Source organism: Crocuta crocuta, unplaced genomic scaffold (assembly GCF_008692635.1).
Source record: "Crocuta crocuta isolate KB4526 unplaced genomic scaffold, BGI_CrCroc_1.0 scaffold77, whole genome shotgun sequence".
Lineage (NCBI taxonomy): Eukaryota > Metazoa > Chordata > Mammalia > Carnivora > Hyaenidae > Crocuta > Crocuta crocuta.
The window spans coordinates 5,674,656-5,691,018 of record NW_027532172.1 but is presented as its reverse complement, the minus strand read 5'-3'; the positions used below and the strand labels follow the sequence as shown (position 1 = coordinate 5,691,018).

General features: G+C 49.3%; 2 protein-coding genes and 1 long non-coding RNA gene across 10 annotated transcripts in view; 1 reads left to right on the top strand and 2 right to left on the bottom strand.

Moving 5' to 3' along the window:
* Positions 1 to 1,518, bottom strand: part of ATRIP (ATR interacting protein) — a 14,893-nt gene extending 13,375 nt beyond the window's left edge. For 5 of the 6 annotated variants that reach the window (XM_077776953.1, XM_077776956.1, XM_077776954.1 and 2 more), the window contains exon 1: positions 1,202 to 1,518. In XM_077776953.1, coding sequence (XP_077633079.1) covers positions 1,202 to 1,448 — 247 coding nt within the window. In that variant the 5' untranslated portion in view covers positions 1,449 to 1,518. The remainder of the gene's footprint in view (positions 1 to 1,201) is intronic. The other variant, XM_077776957.1, reaches the window with a different exon arrangement.
* A 3,318-nt stretch (positions 1,519 to 4,836) lies between these two features.
* On the bottom strand, positions 4,837 to 6,793 carry LOC144242298 (uncharacterized). Its single transcript, XR_013338322.1, has 4 exons — positions 6,689 to 6,793; positions 6,554 to 6,609; positions 6,383 to 6,470; positions 4,837 to 5,053 (listed from the first exon to the last, which is right to left on the bottom strand). It is a non-coding gene; the product is annotated as an uncharacterized LOC144242298 (long non-coding RNA).
* Positions 6,794 to 6,853: 60 nt separating this feature from the next.
* CCDC51 (coiled-coil domain containing 51) lies at positions 6,854 to 15,512 on the top strand. Of its 3 annotated transcripts, XM_077777146.1 has the most exons (5): positions 6,887 to 6,922; positions 9,042 to 9,096; positions 12,489 to 12,802; positions 13,818 to 13,982; positions 14,532 to 15,512. In XM_077777146.1, the coding sequence occupies exons 3-5, from the start codon at positions 12,494 to 12,496 to the stop codon at positions 15,285 to 15,287; spliced, it is 1,230 nt and encodes a 409-aa protein (XP_077633272.1). In that variant the 5' UTR covers positions 6,887 to 6,922; positions 9,042 to 9,096; positions 12,489 to 12,493; the 3' UTR covers positions 15,288 to 15,512. The 3 variants fall into 3 exon arrangements, with proteins under 3 accessions (XP_077633271.1, XP_077633273.1, XP_077633272.1); XM_077777145.1 differs by lacking the exon at positions 9,042 to 9,096 and having other exon boundaries at positions 6,854 to 6,922; XM_077777147.1 differs by lacking the exons at positions 9,042 to 9,096; positions 12,489 to 12,802 and having other exon boundaries at positions 6,854 to 6,922.
* The last annotated feature ends 851 nt before the right edge of the window (positions 15,513 to 16,363 follow it).

Here is a 16,363-nt window from a genome sequence, read left to right as displayed (position 1 = left end):
AAACAGCAATGTGCAATTTTTGTAAAGATGCCAGGAGAACTCAAGAAATGAAGGCAGATCACTGTGGCTCGAACCCAGAAAGAGTGGGAAAGGGCCAGACCATGCGGGGCCTTGTAGGACATGATATGGACTTTGATCTTTATACTGGAGGCAGTGGGAAGTTATGAAAAGGCTTTCTTTCAGTAGGGATGTTCACTTGTATTTGTGTGAGACAAAGCCAGATTTGAGTTCTGAAAAGATCACTCTGGCTGTGGTGTAAAGTCTGACTTATAGGGAGTCAAGGCTAGAAACAAGGAGACCATTTAGCAGATTATCTCCAGAGGAAGGGATGATTGTTACATAGATCAGGGAGAATGGTAGAGATAATGGAAAGAGGCTAGGTTCCAGAGATGGATTAAGAAGATAAAGTTACAGGACTTGGAAAGGAATTAGATGTATGGTCAAGGAAGGGGAACTGTCATCTTGTGCCACCCGATGGAGAAGTGGTACTAGTCATGGTTGTACAGAATATTTGGTCATTAACGAATGTTTTCTGAATGTCTGCTTTGCCAGACAGATGCAAGTTGCCCTCAAAACATTAATCCTTCTGTGAGTCCCACAAGACTTTACTCATTCACCAGCTAGAAAGTAAGCTCCTGAAGAAAGGAGTTTTTGTCTTTTGTTCATTGCTAAGTGTGCTGCAGTTCCTAAGATTTTGGACACCTAGTACGATTTACTGGCTGTATAAAGGAATAAACCTCTTTCATCTCTTGCCTCAATTAGGCCCTCTTATGTTCATGTGGTCCAAGGACACATGAGGACAGTAATCTGTTAGATCTAAAGCCTCTCAAACGTGTCACAAGAATGGGTCCCCATGCGTAGGTAGTGATGGTTCTGATGATGGTGGTAGTCGTGTTCCAAGGACCTTTGCCTAGAACCAAAAACTTCGTGGCCCAAACTTTAACTACAGGAAAATATTAACTGAGCTTTCTGAATTTCCACTAAGCTATTTGACATTCTTGATAACAGTTCTCCCCTACTCAAAGGACCTTCTGGGACACAACCGCTGCCTAAATGAAGCCGTTCCTATATTTTGAGAAGGGCAGTGTGGGTGCAAGACACCGGGGCAGCGGTCGCCGTGGGGTTCCGAAGCCACAGCCATCACGTAGGTCTGGGGAGGTCTGCACCACCCTCCGGGGAAAAGGCCCCGAGGCGCACTCACTGGACACGTCCCGGGGAGCGGCCGGGCACTGGCTGAGGGCCTGCGACGCGAGGATGTCGAGCTCCTCCAGGTCGTCGGCGGTGAAATCCCCGTGCGCGCCGAACGGGTCTTCGGGGTCCGGGGCGGCGGCCACGGGGAAGCCCCGGGCTCGCTTGCTCGGAGGGTGCCCGATACTGGGCAGTGGGCCAGAGCTAGGCGCCGGGAGCCCGGTCCGCCTCCTGCTGCCCGGCGCGGGGGTTCCAGCCATGCCTCTGCTGGTCAGTCTCCCAGGGCACCGAGGAAGGCCTGCTCGACTCGAGGCCAGAAGGCTGGACCAACCGCCCGCGCGCCGCCGCTTGCCTCAGCCGCTCGAGCCACGCCCCTGGGCCCACGGGCCAATCGGCTGCCAGCTGGCCGGCGCAGAAGAATGATCTAATCTGAACGCGTCGCAGTGCTCTGCTGAGTGCCCGCCTTTCTCGGTGTCGCCCCGCCCTCCCAGCCCAGTTCTGCCCGTCGCTTAAATGCCGCCGGGTGGATGTCCGTGGCGGGCTCTGTGCACCGTTGTCCCCATTATTAGGGAATGGGCCCGAGGCTCACCAGCCTCACAGCGCGGGTGCCTCTGCACCCCCTCCCTGACATCCCGTATACAGTCGCGCTGGAGTTCGCCCTGTCATTCACGCGTACACCTGTGAATCGAGCGAGACCCGCAGCATTCAAGGTTTTGCTCTCTGCGACTTCGCCGTTTTCCTCACACTGGACTCACCTCTCACATACCAGAGCCTCTCTCGAGGAGAAAGGAGTGGGAGAGCGGGGTTGGGTGAGGAGTATGAATACAGCTTTTGTGAGCAGACATCTTAGAGAATAGTAAATGTTTTGAATGTGTGCATTTGAGGTAGGTCTGGGGAAGAAAGGTGTAAGGAAAAGGGGTGATCCTGAGAACGATGTGCCTGTGTTGGAGAATGTGGGAACTGTCAGGCTGTTAACATTCATTTCTCTGGGAGTGGCTGGTTGTTTTTGTCCCAAGGACATGTCACAAATGAATGAGGCTCAGGAGGTCAAGAAAGGCCCCTTGAAAGTGGTACCTGGGTTGTCCTCCAGGTTGGGCAGGAGTTACGGAGTTAGCAAGGAGGCTGGTGTACAAGACTACTCAGACAAGAGTGCAACACCGACATGGAGGCCACACAAATGCCAGATAGGAGTTGTGGCAAAGAGAGAAGGTAAGGCTTCAAAAAGGAGCAGGACTCGGACCGGATTTTATTGGGCAGTCGTGGTGTGCTGGGCAGTTAGCAGGAACAGGGTGTTCCTTGCACATTCAGTGCCAAACTTAGCTTGTAAGTGTCCTATGAATGTTTATGAAAACTGGAAATGAAAGGGATTTAGTTGTCAGGATTTGGAAGGTCTTGAATACCTGAATTTAGTTTTTGAGACAACTAGTAGGTTGCTTCAGATAGCTGCCCAAATGTTGAATGCTTAATTCTTCATTGCTGCAGGTCTCTGGTCTTGTAAAGAGATAGGATTGTACTTCATTTGTCAGGAAGGATTAGGTTCCACCAAATAACAGTAGTAGCTGTGAGGGGCTGTGTGCTGGGACTGGCTTAAAAGGGTTGTTCTCAGCCCCACAGGGAATGCTTGAAGTCCAAAGGCGTGTGGGCTGTGCAACTTTCCAGGAGAGGGCCAAAGAAGACCCTTTATTCCCTCCTGTTAAATCAAGTACCTTAGAGTCATAACAGGCCTAAATCTATTAAAAAAAAACCTTTTCCAGGGGCGTCTGGGTGGTTCAGTCAGTTAAGCAGCTGACTTCAGCTCAGGTCATGATCTCATGGTTCATGGGTTTGAGCCCCGTGTCGGGCTCTGTGCTGACAGCTCAGAGCCTGGAGCCTGTTTCAGATTCTCTATCTCCCTCTCTCTGACTCTCCCCTGCTCACACTGTCTCTCCCTCTCTCTCTCAGAAATAAATAGAAAATATTTTTTAAAAATTAAAAAAATAAACTTTTTCCAGTTTTGACTTAGCAAAATCTGACTAGTTCCAGAGCCCTTTTTGAAAACAGAGAAAGCTTAGCATTACTAGCATAATTTCCAGTAGAATCAAGGGCCTAAAGGGGAAATCCAGAGACTTGTGCCTCTGAATTGTTCATATATATAGAGAGGAATGCAACATATATATACATTTAGTATACTATATATATATATATACACACACACACACACACACATATTGAAATGCAACATATATATACATTTAGTATACTATATATATATATACACACACACACACACACACACACATTGAAATGCAACATATATATACATTTAGTATACATTATGGCCTCTTGTCTCCTTCAGTTTACTCCTCCTGGAGTCAAGAGTGATAGATAATCAACAAATATTAGGAGGAAAAAATCAAACAGGGTAATAGACAGTTGGGACTACTACTTCATATAGAGTGGTAAGGGACGAGCTCACTACTTTCAGTCCTTTAAAGGAAGGGAGGTAGTCTCCAGTATACAAATGAGTGACAAGCAGACACCAAGAGTTGGTGAAAATGGTGAGGCAGCTTGCTTGCAATATAGACCATTGTGGTGCGAGATGGATCAGAGGATGAATGGTGAATATAGGACAGGGAGTGGCATCCAGATGCCTTAAAGACTGGTCATTGTAGGGACTCTAGTTTTTGCCCTAAGAAGCCAATGAAGAATTCTGAGCCGAGAAGAGACAAAAGTAGGATTTTATTTTATTTTTTACTATTTTAATGTTTATTTTTGAGAGAGTGTGTGAGTGGGGGAGGGACATAGAGAGGGAGACACAGAATCTGAAGCAGGCTCCAGGCTCTGAGCTGTTAGCACAGAGCCCGATGTGGGGCTTGAGCTCACAAACCGTGAGGTCCTGACCTGAGCCAAAGTCAGATGCTTAATCAACTGAGCCACTGAGGTGTCCCAGGACTTTACAGTTTAATAAGAACATTCTGTTCTGAGTGAAGGTTAAACTGTAGGGGAGCAAAGGTAGGGGCAGGAAGACAAATTTGGATATGATTGCAATAATCCAGGTGAGGGATTTTAGGTCAGAATGGGGGAGTGATACTGGAGGAAGTATATAGGGGCCAGATTTAATTTTGCTGATGGGTTGAATGTGGGATATAAGACATGAAAACCTAGCTAAGACCTTTGTGAAGCCCTAGTGTAAATGCAGATTTGGGGGTTTCAGAATAAGCTTGGTTCTTAGAAACTTTAAGGAAACTCTCTCCCATTTTATTCCCTTTATAATGTATATTGTATGTAATAATGTTGCCCTCTTCCACAACAGAGAAATTCCTTGACAACAGGAATCACTCTTTGGTATATGTGCAGCATGCACTCAGTGGACTCCTCACACGAAAGATGAACAGTCCCATTACAACAAATGGCAATGTGGAGGTCAAAACAGAGAAAGATGTTTTTTTCCCTAGGGTACAAATTCTTCCATTAGCCTCGTGTATTGTGTTCCATCCGGTATACAACTATACAAAAACAACCACTTCAAATGAGTTGGTTTAATTCCCAGTGCAACAGAGTTCAGGACAGAACAAAGACTGAAGAGCACACACTGGTAGGATTTTGGGCTAGGTTTACTCTGACCTCACAACAAAGGTAGAAATCACTGAATGATAAGAGAATGTGAGCTACTTACGATTGACTAATTTTATTATTTCTTTTTTACAAAAGTTTATTCTTAAATGTACAACAGGATCTAAGACAACACTTCATTCTAGCTATAGGTGGCAACAGATGCTGTGGCAGGGAATCCAGATGTTTAAACAGGAATGGAATTAAAGATCACCATTGCCTCAGGCACAAGGGACGGCTTACTTTTTGCCAGATTTCTTAATTCCACCTGTGGCTGCAAAAGGAAAAAAAAATGTCTCAGCTAAGGAAAAATAGAGTCCTTATGACAAAAGTGCCAGGAGCCTTATATAGATCACAGAAAGGCTCAACTTTTGTGCTGGGCATTCTTTTTGACACAAGCATGTAGAGGACTTTCCCAATAGTTTATTCTAGGGTGATGTTTGAATGAGGATGAGGCAGGGGCACAAAAAATGGCTGTGCCCTGGCCTGGATCTATACTGTTAAGTATTTCACACACTAGCTTATTTAATCCTCATTCCCCATCAACTCATTTCACAGATAATGAAATCTTAGTGATAAGTGCTGTACAAAGTTATAAACTTGTAATGTGACAAAGCCAAGATTCCACCCTGGGTAGTCTAACATCCAAGTCCACATTCTCAACTGCCACATCACAGTACGCTACTATACTATGATCCCGTTCACTATCTTTATTTTACTCAATTTACATTTGACTATATATTTGGTACACAGTAAATAGTTTAAAAAATAGCTGATTGACCTTCCCGTACACGATCACAGATTAAAGGAAGGTACAAAACACTTTACAGTCCAAAAGGGAATCTCAATAACTAGAATCTCAGCACTGTGCATCAAATAAACCCACTGGGATTGAAGTCTTAGAAAGCCCTGGATGACACTCCCATCATCCCAACTTCTACCATCCCAGTGTAGCTCACATAGCACACAAATAACTATAGAAGAAATTATTCACGAGTGTGATGAATGTAAACAGCATTTAAGAAGCACAGAAAAGTTCAGGCTGTCGGGCTTGAGAAATATTTTGATATATAATCGATTCTTCCTACATTAAAAAAAAGCAGAGTGGTGGGAGATTAGGTTAAAAGAGCATATAGCACAATAGCACATGAAGGAGCCTAGACTTTGATCTTTTCGTCTAGGCGCATTCAGAAGTCAAGACTCAGTATGCAAAAGTATTTACTAGAAATAACAATATGAGGGTTAAGTCAAGAAATGTCCCAAGCAAAAAGCAGCAGTGAAATACGAATTTGGGGCAAGAAATAGTGAAGCCTATTTGGAAACTCAACTCTATGAATTTGTGTCTAAGATGTATGAATGTCTGTGTTTCCATATCTGCTGTTTCCCTAAAGAAAGGAAGACCAGACTGCCTGGCAGAAAAGAAATCTCGTTTCCAGAGGCGGTCTGGCTCCCGCCCCTTACCGTTGCTGCGGATACAAGCGGGGTAAGGGTCATTCGTCCTAACTGACAAGTGGAACTGAGACCTCACCAATGAGACAGTAAATAGACCAGACTGATGCTCAAAACGTTTGCCCGGCTTGAGCTATATTTGGCCCTCACTTACCCAGGGGGCCTTTCCCCGCGGCCTTCGCTTTTAGCTCCTCGAGTTTCTTCTGCTCCTCTTTCTGTTTCTGCTTGAATGCCTTATCTTCCTAAGGAGAGGCAGACGGGTTTCAAATCGAAGCAGATTTCCCAGTCCCTCCGCACCCGCCCACGCCTCCGCGCTCGCCCTCACCTCGTCCATCTCCTTGGCCTGCTTCTTGGGTTGCTTCAAGGGCTTCTTCTTGCCACCTGTGGGCAACACAAGTAAGCTCAGTTCAGTTCCCGCCGAGTCCTGTCCCTCTCCACCCTACCGCCGCAGCACACTCACCTTCGCGGCCAGACATGGCGCCTGCCGCCCCTTCCCCAGACCCTGCCGCCGGAAGCGGAGCTCCCCTATCCACCCGCTGTGCCTCTACCTCCGCACGGGCCCGCTGATTGGCTCCTGGTCCGGAAGCGGTGTTCCCGTTGCCGGAAGCAACTCTGGGGGCGGGCCTAAAGGATCAGAGGTCTACTGAGTGGCGGGCGCTTCTTTGGGGTTGCAGCTCTCGTGGTGGGGCGCCAGGTACGAGGGCCTGTCTTGCCGGGGGAGAGTCCGGAAGCCAGGAGGGGTGCTTAACCGGAAGGCGCTGGGTCTGGGACCGTGCAGGGGGGAAAGTACTGCGGTTAGGGGGAAGAGGCCTTTGAAGTTCAGAGCGTTCTTAGAACCGAAGAAAGCAAGCATAGCTGCGGGGAGATTCGAGGGAGGTGCCAGATACATGGGCGGGGGCTATATCACCAGGTCCTAAAGCTTTGGAGGCCAACGGAAGGAGTCTGGGTTTCAATATCGCCAGAGCGCAACTATTTGCAAATTCTGTTTATTCATTCAGTACATTTTTGTTGAGTGTGTGTCATATGTAGACAGTTTTATGGGCACTGAGGATGCAGCAGTGAACAAAACTCATCTCATGTCCAATCCGTCAGCAAATGGATGCCAACCCTGGCAGAGGTGACATTCTAGGGGGTGAGACAGCCTGTAAGCAAAGTGAATAAGTGCAATACATATCGCAGGTCACGTGATACCTACACGAGAAAAAGCAGACAACGTGGGTAGAGAGTGCTGGGATGGGAGTGCATGGCAATGACATATGAGCAGGACTTGGAAAAGAGAAGGGAGCAAGCAGTGCAGATAGCGAGCAGCTGGTGTGAAGGCCTTCCTACGGGGATAGTGTAGTGTGTTCCAGCAACATCAAGAAAGTCCATGCAGGGGTGCCTGGGTAGCACTATCCGTTAAGCGTCTGACTTCAGCTCAGGTAATGATATCACGGTCTGTGGGTTCCGGCCCCTGTCGGGCTCTGTGCTGACAGTTCAGAGCCTGGAGCCTGGTTTGGATTCTGTGTCTCCCCCTCTCTCTGTCCCTCCCCTGCTTGCTGGCTTGCCCCCCCCAAAATAAATAAACATTAAAAAAAAGTCCATGCATGGTAATAACCTCAATGATGTATTAGCTAACCTTATTGTGGTTTAACAATATATACGTGTATATATGTCTATTAAGTGTATCAAATCATCTCGTATATCTTAAACGTACACAGCGATGTATATATGTCAAAAAAGCTGGGAGAAAAAAGGTCCATATGATTGGAGTAGAGTGAGGAAAGGTATACCAGTGGGAGATGAGGTCAGAGAAGACTAAGAGCCAGGAGGTGGATGCCCTGTAGACCATGGGAAAATTGTGGTTTTTACATTGAGAGAAATGGGGAACCACTGGAAAGTATGAGCAGAGAGAGACATGGTCTGGCCTGTGTTTTGAGAAAACTTCTGGCTGCTCTGTTGACCGTAGATTATACGGGCTAGAGTAGAAGCAGGGAGACCTGTCAGAAGGTTATTAGGATAAAAGATGTTAGTCACTGGGACCAGAGGAGGAGGGATTTTGTTTTTAGAAAGGAAGTAACATTTGCTGATGGATCGGATATGAGATGGGAGAGAAAGCAAGGAGTCAGGGATGATTTGAGGTTTTTGTTCTGATTTGGACTTGGAAGTTTCTGTCAACCAAGATGGAGAAGGCTGTGGAAAAAGCAAGTTGGGAAGGGAAGATGAGATCCCTATTAACCTTCCAAGCTGAGTTGTAGATTGGGTGGTTCAGTGAATGAGCCTGAGAATCTACAGGAGAGGTCTGGGCTGTAAAAGTCAGAGTATAGTTGGTTGTTGTTGTTGTTTTAAGTTTATTTTTTTTGATAGAGAAAGAGAGTGAGGCAGAGCGGCTGGAGGGGGGTGTGTGTGTGTGGAGAATCCCAAGCAGGCTCCATATGGTCAACACGGAGCCTGACCTGGGGCTCAAACTCATCAACTGTGAGGTCATGACCTGAGCTGAAACCAAGAGGTGGTCACTTAACCAACTGAGCCACCCAGGTACCCCTAGTTGATTGGTTTTTTAAGTAATGGTTTTGGGGAAAAGCAACGGTGGGGTGGGGAGGGCACCTGGCTGGATTGGTCAGTATAGCATGCGATTCTTGAGTTTGAGACCCAAGTTGGATGTAGAGATTACTTTTTTAAAAAATGGCTTTATTGAGATACCATTAATATACAATACAATTCACCTATTTAATGTGTACAATTCAGTGGTTTTATTATTCTCACAGTGTTGTTCGAGCATCATTATAGTTAGTATTTTTAGCATTTCCCTAGATGGTTGTTTTTTTTTAAAGGCACGGGACTGGATGAGAGGAGCCTGAGGACCTTGCGTTGCAGCCCTCCATGTGGGTAGGTTCGGGAGATGAGTGGGGACTGGAAGCCAAGTGTAGAAGATGTTTCAAGGAAAGGAAGCTAGCACAAGGCACAGGTTGCTGATAGGGCAAGTAAAATGAGGACTGAGAACTGATCACTGGATTTAGCAATGTGGAAGTGACCTGGACAAGAGCATTTCCGGTGGCATGGTGGAAGTGAAGGCCAGATTAGAGAGGATGTAAGAGAGAATGAGAGAAGAGGTACTGGAGACCATGAGTGCAAACGATTTCTCAGAGGGACAGAGAGGTGGGGCTGTTGCTGGAGATGGTGTCTGATCAATTACTGAGTAGTGTCAGGTAGGGAGAGCACATGGGACCTGAGCCAGAGCTTGGTCTTCCTAGAGCATGAATTCTTCATCCCAAGGAGTAAGAGAGAAGGTGGAAACCGTTCAGACACTGGCAGGTAGGAAGGTATGGTGGGAGTTTGTAGAAGTTGTCTTACAATTTTTAAATATTTTCTTAGTGAAAAATGAGGCAAGCCATCAACTGCAAGTGAGGAAGTTGGTAGGACACAGTCATCTAAATAGAGTGTTAGAATGGATTTGGAGGGCCAAGATTCTGAACTTGGCCCTCAGCCTCTCCTCTGTCCACTCTCCCTTCCTCTGCTATTTTCCAGGTGCACTGGCCACCTTTCAGGTTTTAGGTGACCCCAAGTGCATTTCCACTTTTTCTCTCCTTCAGGAATGCCTTCCCTGTGCTGGCTGAGGGTTTGTGAGACATTTGAACGGGTAGGGGCTGAGAATCAGGCTGGAGTGGGGGTTGGATGTCGGAGAAGAGGGACTGGAATAGAGGAACAACTTGAGTCATTTCATCATACACCAATATCCCTTCTGTCACCAAGCTTATGTTCTAGTGAGGGGCCTGGCAACATGTAAAGAAGGCAATATGTGTCTGATGGAGAAAAACAAAGCAGGTGGCCCAGGAGGGAATGGTCAAGGAAGGTCTTGCCATGAGGTGGTATCCGAGCCAAGACGTAGAAGTCAGGGTGAGCTGACTGGATCTGCGGAGGAAGACCAGTCCAGGCGGAGGAAGTAGCAAGGTCAGGCTAGGGTACATGGAGTGGAGGACAGAGAGGAGGAAGGGATGACAGCTAAGAGGACCGTGGCTTGTTGGCCACTGGTGGAACTGGTGTTCATGGCAGGTGAGATGGGAGCTGTTGGGGGTTTTGAACCAAGAGATGTGAAATGAGTTAACAGAGCCTCAAGTTGCCTCGTGAAGAACAGCTCTGAGTGGCATGGAGGAAGCCGGGACTGTGCAGGAGGCTGTAGCTGTCATCACTGCCAGGGATGGGTGACCTTCCTGGGGTTCAAGAGTGGGTGGCTGGTAGAGGAGAAGCCAGGAGAGGAGGCCAGGAAGGTTGGAAGAAGCCGAGAGAGAGGGTAGTGATTTCAAAAAGACAAGGGTGTTGAAAGCTCAGAGATGTTGTAGAAGAAATCTGAGAAGCACCTGGTGAATCTGGCAAGGTGGAAATTTTTGCAGGGGCTCCAGGAGAGCAGCCTCTTGTTGGAATGCCATCAAGAGAGCATGGGGGCTGAGGAAGCAGTGACAGAGAGGTGGACACCTCTCTGGTGAGCGTGGCTGAAAAGGAGAGTGAGTGCTGTGGTTGGCAGCGCTGGGAGTCTGCTTTGCTCTGCTGCAGGAAACACCTGCAGGATCGTCGTGGGGCCACAGTTCATGTGCAGTGGATGTTGGCATTAGGCCTAAGAGGCTGGCTTGACCCCTGGGTCATGGATGTCATGTGCTTTCTTGGGCCTTATGGATGTGGCCCTGGAGTTCAGGTGCGGCACCAGCTCAGAACCAGTGTCACAGGGATCTCACTTCTGTGGCTCTCAGCTTGGACCCATTTGGGGCAGGAGGCATGTCCCTACGCAACCAACTTTGTTTTCTAGGGGGCCTGAGCTTCTCCAAGCACACAGCACAAGGGGGTAGGAGGCTGAGATGTTCTGAGCCCGTCTCTACGCCACATCACCTTACACTCAGACACCTCTTTGTCACCCAAGCTCCTCCAGTTTATCTTCCTGTCCCCAGCTCCCTCTGCTTTTCTCTCTGGCCTGGTTGTTTGGCCACTAGGTGTCACTCTGACAGCCAGTGTCAGTACTTGAGGGCTTGTGTGTGAGTTTGGGGTGGGGGTGGGGGGGCGGCAGTGTGTGGTCAGAGGACAGACAGGAGTGCTGGTCCAGGTTTCCTGCGGAGCAGGGGTCACTTGGCCCTCTCTTGGGGTCCTCAGAATCCCTGCTGCTTTGGGGCTCAGGCAAGGCCTGACTGGGTAATGGGAGCCTCCCTGTGTTGTTTAGGTAACGAGAAGTGGGTGTTGTTGGGGCCCAAACAAAGAGAGGTTGAAATGGGAGAGATTCAAGAAACCTGACCTGTAGAGCAGGACTAAAGTTGGAGAGGAGGGAGAAAGCTTGCAGAAGGTTAGGAATGTGAGGGGTGGGGGATTGGAAGCCTGGAAAACCTGGGCTAGGAGAGCAGAGGAGAGTGAACCTAAGAAAAGTTGTCCTCTGTGTAGAGATCCAGGCTTCTTGTTTTATTTCTCCTTTTCCCTGGAATTGTCTTCTCAAGGGAGAGCCGAGGAGGGAATTTTCTGCCTTGGTACATGAATGACCTGTGTCCTCAAACATAAGCAAAACTCTGCTTTCCCAGTGCTGGGGCAGCCCTCAGAGTCTGGGTAGTTGATTTTGGTGGTCTTTTGCAGAAATCTTTCCCTGAAATCCCCTCAGTTCCCCAGTTTCCCCAGGAGTCTTTATGAATTCTTCTGGGGCTTTGTCAGCATGGACACAACTCAGGTTTGAAAAAAAATTTTTTTTTAAGTTTATTTGTTTACTTTTGAGAGAGAGAGAGAGAGAATGAACAGGGGAGGGGCAGAGAGAAGGAGAAAGAGAATCCCAAGCAGGCTCCACACTGTCAGCACAGAGTCCAACGTAGGCCTCGATCTCAGAAACCAAGAGATCATGACCTGAGCCAAAATCAGCAGTTGGATACTTAACTGACTGAGCCACCCAGGCAGCCCTGGTTTGAGAATATTCTTTGACATTATCAGAAAACTGGGTACCAGGATTTTCATCCAAGTCACAACAGAGACCTGGGGGAAGTGGGGAAGGTGGGTGGAATGGGAGGGTCTGCTGGTATTGTGGAAGGAGATGGAAGGCATGATCTCCTAAATATGTTCTTCCCTGCTGTGCTCTGTTGTCTGGGAACACACAGAGGGGAGGCCTGATCACAGTGGCTACTGTCTCCAGGCACAACAGGGTAGTGCTCTGTTTGGACTTTTTCATGGAAGTTAGCTCAGAACTGTCCCTAGGCCCTGAAACCTGACTTTGCCCAACCTTTCTCAGCTGCAAGCTGATCTATCTGGCGTCACCCCTACAGATCTGATGACAGGGCACAGCACTGTGTTTGCCATGCAGCACGTCCTGGGTGTGCCCCGTGTGGTGTGGAGAGGCCTCCGTGGAAGGGACCTCTTTATGACCAGGACTCTCTGCAGCCCAGGCCCTAGCCAGCCCAGAGAGAAAAGACCTGAGGAGGTGGCTCTTGGGCTGTACCATCGCCTCACAGCTCTGGGAAGAGCCCTGGGGCACGACATTCAACAGCGAGCATCGTCCACAGCCACGACTTGGTGGGACAGATATGAAGAGTTTGTTGGACTCAATGAAGTTCGAGAGGCCCAGGGAAATGTGACTGAGGTGAGGAGGGAAGCCACTGCCTTTGACTTGAGAAATGTGGCTGGGAGGCTCTTGCCAAATAATTACCAGCCATGTGGTGCTATGAAGCCTTTCCCAGATTTGCCTTTTCTTGAACAGATACTAATGGTAGAAGAATTTGACTCATTTCTCACATGATAACCTGGATTCAGTAGTACTGGGGGTGAAGATCTCTGTGTAACTACCAATCTATCCCAAAAACAGGTCCTATGTACTGATGAGTCCCTGGCCATTGACCACAATTGACCACAGGGATTGACCACAATCCCTTCCATTGTGTTAGGCCAGTGAACACTTCCTACGTTGACTGAGGGTCGGTGAGAGTGTTACAGTGTCCTCAAAGTCCCATGTGTAATTAAAACATCCTTGTGAAGGTACAGGCACAGGGCCATCAAACTGTGAGGTGGAAAGAGCTTCCTGTGGCTGTGAAGCCCTCGGTGGCAGCAGAAATGCATTCTGTCATCTCTGTTCCCACTCCTGCCTAGCACGGACCAGGCTAGTGAGGTGGCAAGAACCTGGGGGTTCAGTGGGAGGTTTTGAGGCACAGTGCTGTCTCTCCCCTTGGAGGTCATGACCTTGGCTGAGCTGGGGTTTCTGGGTCTGTAAAATGGAGGCGGTAGCAATGCCTCTTGTGGCATTGTTGAGAGGCGAAGATAAGGTAGCATGTGTTAAACAGTTTAGGAACCTAGGTTCCTCTCCATGGTTTGTATCAGACTAGAATTGGCTGGGTTTTGTGTGCAGCATTAGCTTTTTTCAAGTTTCTCAGGGGCATGTTATTTCTACTTGAATGGATAAATCCAGTGAGTCTGACGGGTGTGGCCCGGGGCTGCACTTTGAGGACTACTGGGTGAGCCAGGATTTTGTGTCTGAAGGACTCTTTTTTCCACCCTTTGCACTGACACCCCACTCCCCTCAGCCACAGCCTTGTTGGGAGTAGAGCTGAGCCTGTGTGGGTGTGGAGGGAAGGGGCAGACGGCCTCCATTGTTCTCTCTGCAGGCAGAGAAAGTGTTCATGGTGGCTCGAGGGCTTGTGCGAGAGGCTCGGGAGGACTTGGAAGTTCACCAGGCCAAGCTGAAGGAAGTAAGGGACCGCTTGGACCGCATCTCCAGAGAGGATAACCAGTATCTAGAACTGGCTACGCTGGAGCACCGGCTGCTGCAAGTAAGCACTCAGAAGGCAGCCCTTCCTCATTGGATAGGGACCCTAGCCTGGCAAGTCACTGAGGGGCCAGGTGGGGACTCTGACTGGTCTGTTGGTCAGAGATCTGGTGAGAAGGTAAACCAGAAGCTCTGGGCTCCCAGGTTTCCAGAGCCTGTCCACCCACTTTCTCCTAGAGTACTGGGGTCAGCAGTCCAGGGCAGTATAATCTGGGCCCCAGATCCCAGATTGCTGAGGGGGGAGCACCAGGGAGGAGGGGACTGGCCTAGAGAGTGCCAGGTACTTCCTTCTGATGGACATATTCTGTAGTCATCAGTGCATGCCTGGTCAGACCCAGCACTGCTTGGGTGGGAAGGTAGTATTGCTCATCTTTACCGCCCCCAATTCCTTTGCTTCCTGCACCTGACTGTTTTTATGCTGCCTTCATTCATTCGGCGGGTTTATTGAGCATGCCATCTGTGCCAGGCATGAGGCTGGGCCCCAGGGACATCTGTGGGTGGCTCCAGCTACAGGGCCACGTTGCTGCTGTATAACCCAGCTTTGCTTCTGCAGGAGGAGAAGAGGCTTCGTGCAGCCTACCTACGTGCTGAAGACTCAGAGAGAGAGAAGTTCTCCCTCTTCTCTGCAGCTGTGCGGGAAAGTCACGAGAAGGAGCGCACTCGAGCCGAGAGGACCAAGAACTGGTCCCTCATCGGGTCAGTCCTGGGGGCCTTGATTGGTGTGGCTGGCTCCACCTATGTGAACCGTGTGCGGCTACAGGAGCTGAAGGCCTTGCTCTTAGAGGCACAGAAGGGGCCTGTGAGCCTCCAGGAGGCCATCCGAGAACAGGCATCCAGCTACTCCCTCCAGCAGAGGGACCTCCACGACCTCATGGTGGACCTAAGGGGCCTGGTACAAGCTGGCTCCGGGCAGAGCTCTGGGGCCCAGGCAGGTACTTCCCCCACCCGAGACAGAGGCACAGATGTCCTTTCAGCTGCCTTGAAAGAGCAGCTCAGCCATTCCAGGCAGGTCCATTCATGTCTAGAGGTTTTACGAGAGCGGCTTGATGGCTTGGAAAAGACGTTCAGCCAAACGGCTGAGGTGGTTCGGCTTACAAAGGCTGCAGCACACCCAGGCCTGCTGGGGCCAGCAGACAGGGCCCTGCCTGGCTCCTCGCTGGAGCAGGGGAGCATGATCTTGGCACTGTCGGACATGGAACAGAGGCTTGAAGCCCAGGTCAACAGGAACACCATCTACAGCACGCTGGTCACCTGTGTGACATTTATGGCCACACTGCCCGTGCTCTACATGCTGTTCAGGACCAGCTAGCCCCGGGAGCCTTCAGGGGGCTGAGGGAATAGCTGTGGATACAAATGTAGCTAGAAAATCCCAACAACAAAGTGAGCCTTTGGGGTGCACACAGCCTCAGCCTGAGGCTGAGCACCATCTGTGTGGCTTACCAGCAGGCACACTTTTGACTTTTAGAAAATGTTCATTTATGTTAATTACCAAAACTTTGTGCTAATGTCCAAATAAAATGTCTTTGGGTTCGTGTTATTTAAAGTAATATTTCCATCAGTTGGAGTTTTTCTTGTTGAAGACAGATTTGGGACTTGAGGGCTGGGCCTGGAATTACGGGAGTTGTGGATCCCCCCTTCAGTTCCTCTCTCATCTCCTCTTGGTCTCATCCTCATCAGAACCATGTTGGATGGACTTAGGTTTGGGTTTTTGTTTTGGATTGCCAGGTCTGCTTGCCTGACCCTCCTGTGTCAGATAGCTTGGGGGTTCCAGCGAGTGGAACCTAGCCTGTGCACCCCCACTGCTGACAATGGTTCCTTCTGGATTACTTTCTCTGCCCTGGTGGGGAGAACCTTCCAGTTCTAATGCTGGAGGGATGATCAGAAGAGAGCAGGGAAAAGGGATCGGGGGAATGGTTGATAAATATTGCTGGGGACATAATTACAGGGATTGGCAGCCAGTCTGGGTCCCTGTGCAGAGAGAGCTTTGGGCAGCCTAGTGTGCCCCTAGAGCTAGGTGTCCTCCCATACAACAGCCTAGAGATGGTCTGTACAGGCACAGGCAGAGCTCAGCACGTCAGCAGAGTGAACTGCATGGCAATGATGGGGAGGGGCCTCCCTGAGGTAGGAGGTACAGTGGGGGAGCCTGGGGGCGGACTGCCCAGAGAATCCCTGACCTGTCCCTTTGCCGAGGAGAACAGCAACCTTTGATCTCCTGGGCTAAATGACCATGGGTGGCCTTGTATGTTCTTGAGTAAATAGGACCAGTGCGAAGGCACTCTGTACTCCCACAGGTCTGGAAAAGCCACTCCTTTCTGAGCACATGGAGGTATGCAGGGTTTATGGGGAGGCGCTTCTGTGGGCTGGGGTTTGCTTGGGCCTGTGTGG